The sequence below is a fragment of the Perognathus longimembris genome, chromosome 7, assembly GCF_023159225.1.
Source record: "Perognathus longimembris pacificus isolate PPM17 chromosome 7, ASM2315922v1, whole genome shotgun sequence".
Classification (NCBI taxonomy): Eukaryota; Metazoa; Chordata; class Mammalia; order Rodentia; family Heteromyidae; genus Perognathus; species Perognathus longimembris.
The window spans coordinates 63,069,654-63,087,470 of record NC_063167.1 but is presented as its reverse complement, the minus strand read 5'-3'; the positions used below and the strand labels follow the sequence as shown (position 1 = coordinate 63,087,470).

General features: G+C 35.0%; 1 protein-coding gene across 1 annotated transcript in view; it reads left to right on the top strand.

The window, feature by feature from the left end:
- Window positions 1-17,817, top strand: part of Col24a1 (collagen type XXIV alpha 1 chain) — a 265,766-nt gene that overhangs the window by 29,460 nt on the left and 218,489 nt on the right. The window contains exons 7-11 of the mRNA XM_048352139.1: window positions 1,096-1,140; window positions 5,150-5,203; window positions 6,024-6,068; window positions 9,924-9,977; window positions 14,666-14,710. Coding sequence (XP_048208096.1) covers window positions 1,096-1,140; window positions 5,150-5,203; window positions 6,024-6,068; window positions 9,924-9,977; window positions 14,666-14,710 — 243 coding nt within the window. The remainder of the gene's footprint in view (window positions 1-1,095; window positions 1,141-5,149; window positions 5,204-6,023; window positions 6,069-9,923; window positions 9,978-14,665; window positions 14,711-17,817) is intronic.

Sequence of the window (17,817 nt, the reverse complement as noted above, 5' to 3'; positions counted from 1 at the left end):
TTCTTTATTTTCTTGTTCTTTTATCAACATTCATTTTGTTTTTACAAGAAGATCTTTCTGAAGAAAGGATATTGTCTCTTTTTATAACAGTCAGTGTTAATTATTGATAAGATTTGATTTTGAGGGGCTGGGGATATGGCCTAGTGGCAAGAGTGCCTGCCTCGTATACATGAGGCCCTGGGTTCGATTCCCCAGCACCACATATACAGAAAACGACCAGAAGTGGCGCTGTGGCTCAAGTGGCAGAGTGCTAGCCTTGAGCAAAAGGAAGCCAGGGACAGTGCTCAGGCCCTGAGTCCAAGGCCCAGGACTGGCAAAAAAAAAAAAAAAAAAAAAAAAAAAAAAGATTTGATTTTGATTCTTTTACTTGGAAACTTTTTTGTTGCCAGTTTCCTAGATGGCTTTATGGGACCTCTGTGAGAATCCTTTATCATTTGAATTAATTCAGTCAGGGCTAGAGGAAATAGTTGGTATGGTTCAGCTTTTCAATAATTAAAACAAGTACATCTGAGGGCATTTTATTTCAGCATTGTTGAACTAAAACTAACTTTTCCACAAACTTCAGCAAACTTCCTACACAGGGTGGTTGTGCTTTACCATCTCTATTTAATACTCAGACACTATTTAAGCTGATAATAAAATTATTCAATTAATACTCAAATTACTTTAACAGTTAATAGGAGGTGCTAAGAAGGTGGCTTAGTGGTAGAGTGCTTGCCTAGCATGCATGAAGCCCTGGGTTTGATTCCTCAGTACCATAAAAACAGAAAAAGACAGAAGTGGCACTGTAGCTCAAGTGGTAAAGTCAGCCTTGAACAAAAATTGAAGCTCCGGGACAGTGACCAGGCCCTGAGTTCAAGCCCCAGGACTGGCAAAAAAAAAAAAAAAAGAGTTAATAGGAAATTAATGTATTATTTAATAAACAGTAAGCTGATTAATTAAATTGATTAAATTAAATAGGAAACAGATTCATGCAAAGTGTATTGTATTGATAGAGGAACTTAAATTTGTGATAAAGCAACTTACTACCTATGTTTGGTTACTTTGTTGACGTAAGTTTACTTTTCTGGCATATTTTCACCTTTTTCCTTGCAGGGTCTCAAAGGACATCAAGGGCTCCCAGGACTCCGTGGAGAACAAGTAAGTATCTCCTTTCTAACACTCTTATGTGCCCTGTTGGAAAGGACAAACGTTAAGGGACTTTTCTTTTCAGTGTCTTATGCAAGACAACTTTTTGATCGATTAGCAATAGATTCTTTAAAAATTTTAATAGACAATATTTCACTATTATTCAGTCTCACTATTTGTCTAATTTACTGCAAAGCAGTAATCTTTTATTTTAGGGGAATACCAGTATTGGGGTTTGAACTCAAGGCCTAGATGCTGTCCTTTACTGCTTTACTCAAAGCTGGTACTCTATCATTTGAACCACTATTCCATTCCCTGCTTTTTTTGTGGTTAGTTGGAGATAAGAATCTCACAACCTTTCCTGCCCAAGCTACTATATCCAACCCCAGTCCTCAAATCTCAGCCTTCTGAGTAGTGAGGATTACAGGCCTGAGCCATTTATACCAGGCCTGGCCAGAGCTATAATTCTCAACTTCATGTGTTTCACAGACCCTTTTGAGAATCTCATACATATCACAGGACCTTTCCCACAAAATGCACACACACCTACATGCATTTTTGTACATCTGTATGGCATTATCTGTTTACTAAAGCCTTATCAACAGATGTCCATTTTCTGACCATTGCATAAGAACTTTTTACTAACACCCAAGTTATAATGGCATATGTAATTATACCATGTGATTGTCCATTCATGTACATGTATACCATTTAAAATCAGAAGCAGTTTGGGAACTATTTACTTTTCCTTTTATCATATTGATGTTTTTTCCTTCCACTTGAAAATAATAACTCGGGAGGGGGGTATGAGGGACAAGGTAACAAACAGTACAAGAAATGTATCCAATGCCTAACGTATGAAACTGTAACCTCTCTATACATCAGTTTGATAATAAAAATTGGAAAAAAAAGAAAATAATAAATCATCATATCTTAGGATAAATTAGAATCACATCTCTTGTCGACAACACAGTGTATGCTAAGTCAGTGGATATAAAATAGTGAACAGAGCAATGATTAGAAATTGCTAAAGATAATGGGTACCATCATTAGAAATTGATAAGGGTAACAGACACCATCATTATTTCATTTATAAGCTTCAGGAAGCCTTCAAGGAAATTGCAGAAAAAAAGAAAATTAATTCCTAAGGAAATCTACAAATGAACAAAATAATGCCAGTTTTCTGTGTTTTTCCAAGTAAGAGGTCAAGCTCCTTCTGTTCAATCTCTGAGGCAGAACTTCTCGACAGTAATACTTACTATTCATGGCAGGTAGAGCAACATGTATATTCGTGACAAGTGCAGTCTTGGTGTTTTAAACAAAACAAGTGCTGAAAAGCATTTAAGAATTCTTGATGGAAGAAACCACAAGAAGGGAGGTAGGAATTAGTCCTTGGAGAGAAAGACAATAAAACTTTGCCAGAAATCAGTAAAAGCAACCTTAAACTTGATACATCAGTGAAAAACTTGGTCCTGGGTCAATACTAACCAGTTCTCTCCTATTTACTTTATTACTCAGCTCTGTCCAAATGAGTGATATCATTCTAAAGGTGGAATATATCTTACGAGTCTAAAGTCAGTGTTAGAGGTTGGAAAAACATATTTTGGACTTAGTTCTTGTTTTCTACTTGTTCCTAGATAGAAAGAGTCAAAGTTTGTGTTAATAATACTGTCTGTGTCATTTAGCATAAGAGCTATTTGAGCTAGTATTATTTGCCAGAAAGTAGTACTGCTAACTGCAACTTATTATCTAGAAGCACAATTACTTATTCAATATGTTACGTATGTAAGTAATTTTATACTCAGCAGTACTAATGTTTATTGTAGTTGCCTCTGCATCTGCACTTTTAAAGATGTTCCTATATATTATTCTATTTTCTCTGCACAATAATCTCATGACCACTATTCAGTTTTACTGATGAGAAGACAGATCATATAGAGAAGATTCAACTATATATAGTATCAGTGTGAGATTCTGAAGGAAGTCTACCTGATGCCAAATGGGTGTTTTAATGCTTGCTGAGAAGTGTGATTGGGATAGGCTTCCTAATTACTTTCTAAAGAGGCTAGTGATAGAACTTTATCTCTGTTATTCCTCTCAGTCTACAGATTTGACTCAGTAAACTTAATAAACCCATTTTTAAAGGGGGGCATGAATGAGTGGCATTGTTGTTGTTATTGTTGTTTTTATGAGTTTCTTTGCTTATTTATGTGATTTTAGGGTATGGTTGGTCTGGATCATGTTTATGCCAGTTGAAGGCTATGATAAGAGCTTGTTTATTTTGCTTAATGCCATTCTATCAGAATTTAGACATCCAGTGAAATTCTTTTGTGTTTTCCTCTGTGCAGTTGGAATGTGTTAAGACGTCTAGGTATGAAAATTCCATTGAAAAATCAGATTTTACTTATGAGCTATGACAGATTTACCTTTTACTGAGATATTTAGGTAGGTATAGAATAAAATAAGAAGATAGCATGGCATTAGCCAGATGATACTGGCATAAAGAACAAAAGAATCCTTTTAAATCTGTTTCACTCCTTTCTATTGCCATGCTCAAATTAGGAATCTCTGGGGAAAAGGTCTGTGTATTTTTTTATTTAGATGGGACTTTAAGGAAGGCAGGTATAACAATGAAAGAAAATCTAATAATTGGAAGACTTTCTGCAAAATGTTATTATAATTTATTTATACTTCAAGCTCACACTAGGGAGGAAACCTTGACTGGAAATATCTGGTATTAGTCTCACTTACGAACTAAGTGATCTGCCACTGGGAATCCAAACACATTATTTTTCTCATCTGTTATGTAGGGATAATTTCATTTTATAATGGCTTAGGCATTCATCTCATTCATGAGGACTCCACTTACAGAACATAATTACTTCCAAAAGGCCCACCTCCTAACACCACTGGACATGATTGTCAGTTTATAATTTCAGCTTGTAAATTTTGGAGGCAAATAGCTTCATCTCTGTTTATGATATAACTTCCAAAGACAGCTGTAATCTCTGTGCTTAATCAGACTTGCTATAGAAATATACTGAATTTAGGAAGGAAGAATGGCATGGTTTTGAAATTCACTTTCCTTTATAGTCTTCTGAGACATCGACAGTTTTCTTCAAACAATTAAAGCATATTGCATGATAACTGAATCAAGGAGGAATTCAACTACCAAAGATATCAATTATTAAGAAAAACACCAGTTCTTTCTCTAGAATAAATCTCTTCTGGCTTTTGCTATTTTAGACTTATCATCATTATTGATATTATTTGGAGCTGTAATCTATTTTATTTAGCTTGTTTGGATCATTTTTCCTTTAAAATATTGGCTTTAAAAAGAGGAATGTCTGCACTTGGCGTGAGACCAGCTAAGGACTCCAGCGTCTCTGGACGAAATCACATGGATGGCCCCTTACCTACCCCTCACCCCTTTTGTGGAAGGGGCCCCACAGATCTTATGTCAGCATTTGCCTTATGCCCACATATGCCATGTATTTACAGCATCCCCTGCTCATTTAAAAAACAAAAAGGGGGAGATGTTGGGGACTCAGTTTTGGCCTTGGTGGGAAAAGGGCACCAAGAGCGAGACGCTGCCCTTCCCCCATCCCTGGGATAGTGTAACAGCGAGTCCCTCCCACCTTCTGGCCTCAACTGGAAAAGAAGCCCCCTGCCCCTGGGGGGCGAACACGTGCGTGCCACCATGATAGGGTTGTCCAGCCCACAAAGGAAGTTTCATGACATCACCTGATGGGCAGCCCGGCTTAGCCAATGGCCCAAGTCCTTCCCTTTCCTGCCATTACCGCTATATAAAACCCCCTCCCAATTAAATCCTTTGAGACTCATTCAACCATCAAAAAAAAAAAAAATATTGGCTTCAATAAGATAAGCAATGTTTGAGACTCAGTTATTTTATGAGAAAAAATTGTTTCTAGAATTGTATATTAAAAATACACCAGATTTGTTTCACTGGACATTATTTGCATTTGTGGTATTGTTTTATTTATTTTACTTTTCATTCCAGGGAATTTCAGGACTTACTGGTAGTCCCGGGTCACCTGGCTACCCTGGCAGGCAGGTGCAGTAACTATTTACACTACTCCTTTGAATTATTCTCTTCACTGATACATTGTAGTCTCTGATATCCAGGGTTCATGTTCACAAGACAGCTAATTTATTTTTTATTGAACACTGAGTTACTCATAGAGAAATAATTACAAAATGGTAATGGTTAAAAGTCAGATGATGATTTATCTGAGAAACAAATTATGAACATTTAAGCATAGGAACAATGATTCCCAGTTTAAAATGTATTCTTTCAAAAAAAAATATTACAAATGGGATCTGTCATCTCACCCCTCTAATCCTAACTACTCAGGGGGCTGAGATCTGAGAATCTTAGTTTGAAACCTGCGAGGGCAGGAAAGTCTGTAAGAATTTTATCTATTAGCCAGGAAAAAAAAAAAGAAGTGAAGGTGTGGCTCAAGTGGTAGAGTGCCAGCCTTGAGCAAAAGAAACGACCAGGAGACAGTGCTCTTAAGTCAAGTCCACTGCTGGCCAACAACAACAACAATGACAACAATCAGAACATATCTTACAACAACTTAATTAGAAATATTTAAAAGTGGCCTGAATAGTTTTGCAGTGAGAAATAATTTAGGGAAACATTTACCATTAATGTGCTATAGTTACATAACTAAATATATTTGCTTATAAGTATATTCACCTCTTTTAGGTTCTGAAATCCTAAAATTGCTTAAACGTAATATTAATTAGATATAGAAAGCTCTGAGCTTTATGGTTGTGGAAATAATGCCTATTTTATTTTCATTAATTTATTTTTTGATAAATCTTTTAAAATACTATAGCATGATGACAGTGTCTTCTGTTCACACTAGGGTTTGGCTGGATCAGAAGGGAACCCAGGTCCTAAAGGTGCAAGAGTAAGTAAGCATTTTGTCATTCATTAAGCATGCTTCCATAAAAGTAGAATGAAATGCACAAACCACTTATCACACTCCCGCTTCTATAAGAGCTTTGAATTTTATTCACTTTTAGTCTGAAAAGAATACACTTGCCATTTTCACTTTTAAGTCTACAGGAATAGTCTCACAATATTAATTTCTACTAATTTCCAGTTCTTAGCTTTAATTTGTGTGAAACATGTTAATGCACCATATTTATGTAACTACATACATTTTAGTTTTGAAATCCTAAAATTATGTTATAATGTGTGCTTAGTGAACATTTGTAACATAGCCTGAATGTAGGTGTGAGTGACTATAACTCCAGTGACTTGGGAGGTGAAAGTAGGTAGATTAAGGTCCAGGGCAGGCCCAGTTATCTGAAAAAACAAACAAACAGCTAAAGGACTGGGGCATAAGTCAAATAATAAAACATATTCCTAGCAAGCACAAAACCCTGAGTTCAATTCCTGCTACCACAAAAAGGGGAAGAAATGTATAGCACTATTTGTTCATGTATGTATGTATGTATGTATGTATGCAAAACTAAAAAGTCATGGTGAAACAATGGTAGAAAGAATTCATAGAAGTTTAAGGCTGAGATGATTTTATGAAATAAAAATCATAACTGTCAGAAGCAACAAAACATCTGCAAAGAAGGAAATATGCTGCTATCATGTAATTAATGTATTAATTAGTGTGATTAATGTATTAATGCAATTAATATTTTTAAATGTTAAAGCCATATTTAGCTCTATACCATTTCCATTATGCTCTGTTGTCTTTATCTTTGGATTAAGTCAAGACATAATAAAAAAAAAAAAGGTCACGTATTCTTACTAGACATTGGACTGCAATCATATGTCTCTTCAAATCCAGGGAATAATAAGAAAAATTAATGGATGAAAAGTGGATATTTGAGTTTCATGGGCTACTCTGTTTTTCATGGTCTTTCTTTTACTAGCTCTGTGATTTAAATATTTATTCATACTCTTGGCTTCATTTTTCTTATGTAATGGTTGTGAGGGAAACTTGAAAGTATAAGGTAAAAAAAAAAAACCTATAAGGTACAGTATACTTAAATTTACCTTCAAGTTGTAAGAACTGAGATTAGCATTCTTAAACAAAGTATAGTCTCCAGAATGTGGAATAGACTTACTATCCCGATTCTATAATGTGTCTTTTGTGCATCATAAGGCAAGATGAGAAAATGCAGGAAGAGTAAGGCAAGATGAAAAAATGCAGGAAGAGTAAGCTATCCAGTGCCAAAAAAGTCTTGCACATATGTTTTGGAGTTATTAGCTCATACACAAACATAATAGTCATCAAGGTTCATGTATACTGTGGTATGTGTCAGAATTCCTTCCTTGGGCTAAATAATACTCCATTGCATATGTATACCACATTTAATTTATATATTCCATCTGTTGATGGATATGCAGGTTGCTTCCACCCATCTCTTGACTATTATCAATAATTTTGCTATGGGTGTACAAATAACTTTTACATTTTTAATGCTTTAGTTTTATAGTGTTAGTTTTACAGAAGTATTTACTCCAAACTGTCATCTGTTTCTTAAGTCACAATTAGTAGACTATATTTAAAAGTTAAAATAACTTCTTATATCTCTACTTCAAATTCTTTTCATACCCTGGGTGTTTTTTTAATCTGGCACCTATAAAGGAACCTCTCCCCCACCTCCATTTCAGCCTCAGTCTCTAACCCATGGTAACTTTTCTATTTTATCCTCAGAAGTCTAGTCTACCTTCAGATATATGTGACTTTTAAATATTTTCAATGTGAGATTTTTCCTATGAGTATCACATTCCTAAGTTCCTTTTAACATAATTACATCTTGATGTCCCAGCATAACCATAAACTCAGAATGACTAACAAAAATCATCCTTTCTATCACATTCAGCTTTCTTGCTTGATTTCTATATTTTACCAGTACTAAAATTTGATTATAAACTCAAGCATTATTTTTATAATCATTCCTAGAGTCAGATAAAGATCTATTGGCTCACTGAAATCCAAGTGAATTTTATAAACTACAGATTTGATTACCTCAAAACTATATTTAATTATTTTAATGGCTGACATTTTAAATCTTGAACTTTCCACTGTGGTATAAAAGACTTTCTGATTTGGTGCCTCTCTCCCTTTCCAACCTAATTTCTTGTCCATTAATCACGAACAATTTGCAAGGTTTTATAAATGTAATGTTCTTTCATTCCAATTAATTGAATGATTAATGAGACACTGTATTTCTTTTTCTTTAAGACTCAGCTCAAATGATGCCTCCTTAGAATAAAACATTTATCTTCTCTGTAGACAGAGTTGGTCATTTTGCTTCCAAAGTTGCTATTCTATTTTTTTTATTTCCTGTGGAATCCCTTTTTTATAAAAAGATAAACAGAGTTTGTTTGAAAAGGAAAGAAAAGCTGTGAAAGAAACTAACAAGACTTTCCATCCATCCAGATGGGAGGCCCAAAGTAGAGTTCAATGGAGTTATCTCAGTTTAGCATATGGGGCCCATACCATACTTATTTCCCTGAACTTTGTACTGATTGCTTGATAGCTTGTGCATACCTGTTCTGTCTCTTTTCATTGGTTGAATGGGCGCCCAGGGCATGAGGGGAAGAAGTTTTTGATCAGGAAGAAGCATTTGAGCAGGAGCTCAAGGCATTGTGGAAACAAGAAGGGTCAAGACAGGATAGATACTATCTTCCAAGTGTTAGATCCACCACTGTTTATCCCAGTCTACCTACCAGTTCCCCTTTTTAACTCATTGTCCTCTCTTGTATGGAAATCCTAAGTGTTAGTGGAACAGGGGTGGTGACCACTACAGGCTACTTCCGAGAGAGAAGCAGAGTCAGATCAGTGGTCTGATAGCCTCAGATAAGATATGATTTATGCACATTTCTGTGGACCACAGAAAAACTCTGAAGGAGAACATATAAAGCTATTTTATGGCCCTTTGTAGCTTAATGAGTAGAGCTTCTTTTAGTCTAAAATATAAACTCAGAAATTCTTAGCCTGAAACTTAAGACCATGATATTCTTTATAAAAATAGTAAAATTGGTTATTTGTCATAGGTGAGATATAACTAAAACTCAGAATAAAATGCTTTACACAGTTATTTATATGTATGTCTTATTTCTCAGGCCAGATTGGAATCTTCATGAGAATAGCATAGGTCTTTGGCCTTCTCCAAATCATCCACTTGACAGCATCTAGTCAGTTACCAACTGCAAACATTTTGCTACCATTTACAGATTCTATTATGTCTTCCTACTCTTATTTTGCTTCTTAGATGTTCTTTCTCTAAACTCTTCTTCTCAAAATTTTACTTACTGTCTAAAACTATCTCAAATGCCAGCTTCTTTGAAACTTTATTCATTTGGCTTTACCTCTTACCACATAGGAATGAAACTTTTTCCTGTGTACTTTTGTATAGTTTTTGCTGTCTGCCTTCTGCCTTACAACTTACATTTCAGTGAACCATATATAATATATTATACATATTATATGTGTACAGATATATAGACACACACACATAGAGAGAGAGAGATGAGCAGTAAATTTCATAAGGGAAAAAATTTGGTCTTGTTTATTTTTATTAGTTGCCATGTGTTAAGTTGCATTCCCTATACTTTTTTCAGAGTGGTCTATAACTTTTTGAAGAAAAGTAACAGGAGGAAAAGCTATTCATAATTTTAAATATTATAATTTAATATTACTACAAATAAAATTTGAAGTACTTCTGTTTAATATCATGTATGAGTGGACAATTTAAATGAGATTATATAAAGACTTCTTGTTTGTTTTAAGGGTTTCATCGGTTCTCCTGGAGAAGCAGGACAACTGGGGCCTGAAGGAGAAAGGGTAAATTTACTTCTAAAATGGTCTGCTTTTGATAATATACAACAAAGTTCCAAACCCAGATGTTAGGTATATAGTCTTATTGAATGAAAAGCCATATTTAAGGCAAATCACATTCCAGAAATATACTTTCTTAAATCTTACTGACTTTTTATAAGGAAGTAATATGAATTTTACATATATAGTTATATAATTTAAATTCCACTAAAACATATTAAATATATAATGAAGAAATTTTTATATATAACTCATTTGTATTTATTTTTATTTCATACTTCAGTAACCTTAACTTGAATATAAATTTTCAATAGGTCATGTATTATGTAGTGTAACTTAAAATAAAGAACTCAATCTCAGAAGATACATTTTATTTAATCCTACAATACAATTGCTCACTAGTGTATGTGCTTATGAGTAAAGGTACAATCTTTGGAAATTGATTGTTAGCACTTAAAATGATTAATCAATGCTGAATTCTGACTTAGGAAATTCATTATATATAATTCTTATGTGATGTTCAGTCCAATTTGATTTTATTTGGAATACTTCATTGCACTCACCATTGATTGTAAAAATGTAGAGTTAAATGCTATTAACATAGTGTTACAAAGCTTGACACTGGAGAAATTATTCAGAATTTAATCTTCAATTCCATCATGAAGAAAGCACTTAGAACACTTCAATGAAATAAAGAAAGCAATCCAAAAACTCATATGGAATAATAAAAGACCCAGAATAGCAAAAACAATCTTTAGCAGGAAGAACAATGTTGAAGGAATAGTACTACCAAATTTCAAACTCTATTATAAAGCCATAGTAATAAACAGAGCTTGGTATTGGCACAAGAATATGCCTAATGGAACAGAATCAATGGAACAGAATAGAAGACCCAGAAATAAACCCACAGACCTCTTGCCACCTAATATTTGATAAGCAAGCCAAAAGCACAGGTTAGAAGAAAGACAGACCCTTCAACAACGGGTGCTGGCAAAATTGACATGCAGAAAACTGAAAGTAGACCCTTATATATGACCCTGCACCAGAATTAATTCTTAATGGATCAAAGGCCTCAGTGAAAGTCCAGATATCATGAAAACATTACAGGAAAGGGTAAGGGAAATACTAGGGCTCCTAGGCAGGGGTTGAAACTTCCTAAGTAAAGATTCAGAATCACAACACATTAAAAAATGAGTGGATTAATGGTATACTTAGTATAGCATTAACATGGCAAAGGACATAGCTAACAAGTGAACTAGAAAGTCTAAAGAATGGGAGATTTTTCTCTTTTACCAGCTAAGCATCAGACATGGGCTTCATATTTAAAATATACTTAGAGCTCAAAAAATTAAACATCCCTAAAATAAACTCCTAAAGAGACAAGAACCTCAATAATAAATGGGATAAAAACTTAAAGAGAGATTTCTCAGAGGAAGAAGTAAGAATGGACAATAGACACATGAAGAAACGTTCAACACCTCTGGCCACAAAAGAAATGCAAATCAAAACAACATTGAGATTTCACCTAACCCCAGTTAAATAGCCACTATCAAGAAAACTAAGCAGGGCTGGGGATATGGCCTAGTGGCAAGAGTGCCTGCCTCATATACATGAGGCCCTGGGTTCGATTCCCTAGCACCACATATACAGAAAATGGCCAGAAGTGGCGCTGTGGCTCAAGTGGCAGAGTGCTAGCCTTGAGCAAAAAGAAGCCAGGGACAGTGCTCAGGCCCTGAGTCCAAGCCCCAGGACTGGCCAAAAAAAAAAAGAAAGAAAAAGAAAAAGAAAACTAAGCAAATGCTGGTGAGGATGTGGTCAAAGACAATTCTACTGCACTGTTGGTAGGAATGGAAACGTGTTCAAGCACTATGGAAAGCTACATGGAGGTTCCTCAAAAGATGAAACATAGAGCTTCATTATGACCCAGTAAATGCCACTTCTAGGCATTTATCCAATGGTCCACAAACAAAGCCACACTAAAGCAATCAGCACTAGCGTGTTCATTGCAGCATTGTTTACTTTAGCCAAGGTATGTAATCAACCTGAATGCTTCCCAGTGGATGAATAGATCAAGAAATGTGGTACATGCACACAATGGAATTCTACTCATCCATCAGAAAGAATGATATTGTACTACTCATAAGGAAATGGAAAGACCTGGGGAAATTAAGCAAAGTCATCCAGATGCAAAAAAATCAGTTGCACAGTTACTAGAATGTGCTTATAAATCTACAAGTAAACATACTGTATGGTAAAAAGAAAATACACTGGGGCATGATAAATAATACAGGTATCTAGAAATTTACACTAAGTGAGAGTAAAGGATGATATTCTTTGGAGAGGTGCAATAGCTATGTCCATCTGATTATATAAAATTATATTTATCGAAATGAACTCTAGGAAATGAAAACGAGGTTGTTTTTTCCTTGTTGATATTTTTTGTTTTCTTTTGTCATATTTGTTCATTTATCTGTCTTTTGGTGGGCAAGGGAGGCACAGAAATGATAGAACAAAGGCTGAATAAATGTGTCTGTGATGTCCTCTAGACATTATGTTGAAAATGAACTACTGAACTAGTGAGTGAGGGAAGGGAAAACTGGGATGAGAGAGAGGAAATGGGTAACAGCTCAAAAGAAGTATACTCATTATCTGATGTATGTAATTGTAACCACTCTGTATATCACCTTTATAATATAAATAAATAATTTTCAAAGATGTTTTTCAAAAGAGAAAGAAAGCAGTTAGAGATAGATGCCAGTGGCCCTCACTTTTAATCCTAGTTACTCAGGAGGTTGAGATTTGGGGATTATAATTTAAATCCATCGTAGGCAGAAAAGTATATGAGAGGGCTAGGAATGTGGCCTAGTGGCAAGAGTGCTTGCGTCATATACTTGAAGCCCTGGGTTCAATTCCTCAGCACCACATATATAGAAAAGGCCAGAAGGGGAGCTGAAGCTCAAGAGGTAGAGTGATAGCCTTGAGCAGAAATAAGCCAGGGACAGTGCTCAGGTCCTGAGTCGAAGCACCAGGACTGGCAAAAAAAGAAAAAAGAGAAGTATATGAGAACCAATTAACCACCAAACAGCCAGAAATCAAGCTATAGCGCAAGTGTTAGAATACCAGCCTTGAGAAAAAAAAAAGAAAGAAAGAAAGAAAGAAAGAGAAAAGAAAAGAAAAAGAAAAACCAAAAACTCAAGGACAGTGTCCATGTCCTTAATTTAAGCTCTAATGCCTTCACAGAAAAGAAAAAGCCATGGGCCAATGGCTTGCACCTGTAATCCTAGCTACTCAGGAGGCGAAGATGTGAGGATCATAGTTCAAAGCCAGTCCAGACAGGAAAGTCCGTGAGACTCTTATTGCCAATTAACCACCAGAAAACCAGAAGTAGCTCTATGACTTAAGTAGCAGAGTGCTTGCCTTGAGCTAAGAAGTCAGGGACAGCACCCAGGCCTAGAGTTCACCTCAAGGGAATAGTTTTTTTCACGTGGAAATAAAGCCAGATAATTCTTTTGTTAAATGTATTTTTTCACATATGACTTTCTGAATGCAAGAATCGAATTCATTGTAATTATTTGTGTATACTTTCACAGAGAATTACTACTCAGAGTTTAAATAGTATTTAGTGATAATTGAAATGTCCAATCTTCTTAGGTGAGATCAGGTGAAAATTTTCCTTTTGTGAATCAAACAAATAATTTTGTTCAATAGCAAAAATACCTTCAGTTCCTAAACTTTCCTGTCATACAGAAAACTAACGATATATCCTATCAACCATGCAAAAATCATTCTTAATCCAAATGTTTATGTCCAGTTTACATTGCTAACTCTGCTACTCGTGATACAATTCTTTTCTGACATTTGATGTGAAATTATTTCTAGTGAATCATTTAATAAATAAATAAAATAGTATGTCCCTGTAAGATATTGTTATCTTAGACTAGATGTTGACACAGGTCATCAGTAGGCCCAGTGTTAGAATCATGATTCAAAGCTAGCCCAGGTAGGGAAGCCCATGAAACTGTTCTCTCCAATTACCATAAAAAAGCAAGAAATGAAGTTGTGGTTCAAGTGACAGAGTGCTAGCCTTGAGCAAAAGAAGCCGATGGACAGTTCCCAGGCCCTGTCAGGTCCAGTACAAAGACAAACAAACCCACATACTGTGTGCAAAGCTTGGTGCTGCTTCTTATATGACCAGAAAATCCACTGTTACTTGAAATGTAAGTGCAAGAGGATCTTGAACATGGTGATGTCACCCAAATTGTTGCTTTGCCTTTCCCAATATAGGCTACACATTAAGATTAGCTTTGCATATAATTAAGGGATTACCAATATATAGTTAACTGTCAGACAGAGAGGAGCGTACCTTCTTTTAGATCTGCTGTTAGGAAAATGAGACCTACTAGTTTGGTTGTGCCATTGCTGGTAGTGTTTGTAGTGTTGGATAGGTAACTATTATCACCAGGTAAATGTTAATATCCTATTAAGGAGTATGGATGAGGCAAATGAGTTCCACAGTAAAATCAAGACTAAAAAAACAAAAGAATTTTCTTCAGCTAAATTTTTATATTAAAGGTTTCTAAATACCATACTAGTTTATATGGTATAAATCTTTCATTTATATTTGAGTGAAAAAAATATATCTCTAGTAATTAACCCATTCAAAAATATTTCATTTTGATTTCTTGATATCCTAGGGCCCTCCTGGAATCCATGGGAAAAAGGGTATAAAGGGAAGACAGGTAGGTTGATTTTTTTTTTTGAGATTCAGAATAGAGAAAGTAATAATTTTGTGTAAATTGCTCACTTACTAAAAATCCAAATGCATTGTCATTTATGGTATACTGTACTCAACAGTTTGACTTTTGCCACTGTATCAAAGTACCAAATAATGGAACATAAAGGAAATTTAGGTTTAAAGATACAATTAATATTTGTAACTCATTTGCTATTCTAGTAAAAGAAATACTTATCTCATCATGAGATCTAAAATTTCACGCACTAATGATAACAATAGCCTATTTATGCATGACCAGATGTCCTGAATGTTCTGAATTCAACTTCAAGCTCTAGAGAGTTTTATAATTTGTGTTTGTTTTGTGATGAGTCAGAGCCTTGTACTTACCATGAAGACACTCTACCACAGTCCTTCATTTCACTTATTTTGGGAATAGGTCCTCGTACTTTTCCCTGGGCTAGCCTAGACTACAAAACTGCTCTTCTAGCTGCAAAGACAGGCAAGCATCACTGTACACCGCTATTGCTAGGGATGAGGTCTTGAGAACATTTTACACGGAAGGGACTGGGACTAGTATTAGGGATTTAACTTAGGGCCTTGAGCAGTGATCACTCTCTGTTCGCTTATTGGATTGGTTGAGCTACACCTCCAGCCCAGATTTGCTGGGGGTTTTTTGTTTTTGTTTTTGTTTGTGGTAAGGGAATTGAATCTCTTAGACTTTTCTGCCCTGGCTGGCTTTGAAACTCATTGCTTCTGGTCTCAACCTCCTGAGTAACTAAATTTACAGGCACAGCCCACAGATACCTACCTCACTTATAGTCTTTTTATAATGAATAAAAGAAAATTTTTAAGAAAGATATGTGCTACTATGTGTTCTATGGTGTGTGAGGACAAAAATTGCATTTTCAGAATGCATTTCTGGTATAGCTGAATAAAATATAAATGAGAATAAAAATGGATATAAGTGGTTTAAATTATAATTTTTCTAGAAATCTAAATATAATGCAAATTGATATATGTTAAAGCAAAACAACTGTAAATTATGCAATGTAAAAAGCAATACATAGAACACAGAAATCAGTTCATTCCATTTTTACACACATTATTTTAGAACTTTTCTTGTAGGATCCTGTTGGATAATTATATAATCCCCTATGAATAAGAAGCAAAAATTATCTATAACTTATCTATTTACAATATTCAAATTGTTTTCAAACATTTTATCCTTTTATCTCTGTGTGGCTCAAGTAAGAGAGCACTTGCCTTCCAATTCTAAGGCTCAGAGTTTAATCCCCATTACAGGATTGGATGCCAGTGACTGAGATGTGAGGATCCAGCTTAGGCAGGAAAGTCTTTGAGATCCTTATCCCCAGTTAAGCCAGCAAAAAGAAAGAAGTACAGTTAGTTCGTAGCTCAAGTGGTACAGTGCTGGCCTTGAATTATAAAGCTAAGGGACAGCGGCTCAACCCTGAATTCAATCCCCAGTACTGGCATATACCACAAACATACACACACACACACACACACACACACACACACACACACACACACTCACTCTCTCTCTCTCTCTCTCTAAATATGCAAAAAAAAAACCCACAATTTCTTTTTTTTTTGTTTGTTTGTTTTTTTTTTTTTGGCCAGTCCTGGGGCTTGGACTCAGGGCCTGAGCACTGTCCCTGGCTTCTTTTTGCTCAAGGCTAGCACTCTGCCACTTGAGCCACAGCGCCACTTCTGGCCATTTTCTGTATATGTGGTGCTGGGGAATCGAACCCAGGGCCTCATGTATATGATGCAGGCACTCTTGCCACTAGGCCATATCCCCAGCCAACAATTTCTTGACCTTTGTAATATTCCTTAAAGACATGTTAGAGTAGGTATTAATGTTATCATTTCAAAAGTAGGAAAAAGAGACTCAGATATTAAAAGACATTCTTAGAACCAGTCTTAGTTAAAAGTTGGAAAATCAAGATCTGACCAAAGCTTTCTAGATGGAAACTCAGAATCCTTTTCCTTTTCTTAGATGTTTCCACTCACATTGCTGAAAAGAGGCATGATTTGTTTATCAAGAGATTTCATCTGTTAAAGAGTCATATTGAAATCTTTAAGATGTTTAATACAAACTAAACAAACTGTCCAGAAATAGGAAATAAGCCAAACATGTTATTTTTTAAGCAACAAAAATGATATCACCATTACCATAGCTTTACATTTTGAATTTTCAAGCACAGTTTTTATATGTTGTTTTATTGAATTATACCATTCATGAATGTGTTCTCTTCTTTATATTTACTCCTCATAGCCTTAGTCCTACAAAAATAGTCTTGCTTATCACCTATTAAATTTATAAGCTAAATATGAAAATCTGAGACCTCAAAATTGGCATTTGATCATTCTTAGCTTCCTATTTTCTTTGTTGTGTTTTCTCATTTTTTATCTATATCATCAAATTTGTACGTCATTAGTAAAGGAATTAATAAAATTATTTATAATAATGCATATTGTTTCCAATTGCTAGCAATTTAAGTGTATCGTTTAAAAATAATTGTGGTGTGTGTGTGTGTGTGTGTGTGTGTGTGTGTGTGTGTATGCCAGTACTGGACTTGAACTTGGGGCTTGGGCACTATCCCTGACCTTTTTTACTGAAGACTAGAATTCTACCACTCAAGACACAGCTCCATTTCCGGCTTTTAAATGGTTAATTGGAGATAAAAGTGTCACAGACTTTCCTATCTCTCTGAGCTTCAAATCACAATATTTACATCTCAGCCTCCTAAGTAGCTAGGATAATAAGCATGAGCCACCAGTGCCCATCTTAAATGTACTTTTTAAGTATAGCTATTAAATGTGATTTTTATATGAAATTTAATGTTTAAAAAATAAACTTCAATTATAGAATTATAGACATCAGTATGAAATTTTCCAATAAAATCATTTCCAGTGACTTTGATTCAAAGGAAGAGAATACTAGTCACTTACTACACATCATAGAATATTTGAATTTCAATTGGGATAATTAAAGTTAAGATTTTATAGGAAACATGATCATTTATTATTACTTTATAGAATAAAAGGAAAATTGTCTGGTATAGGTAGCTCATGCTTGTAATTCTA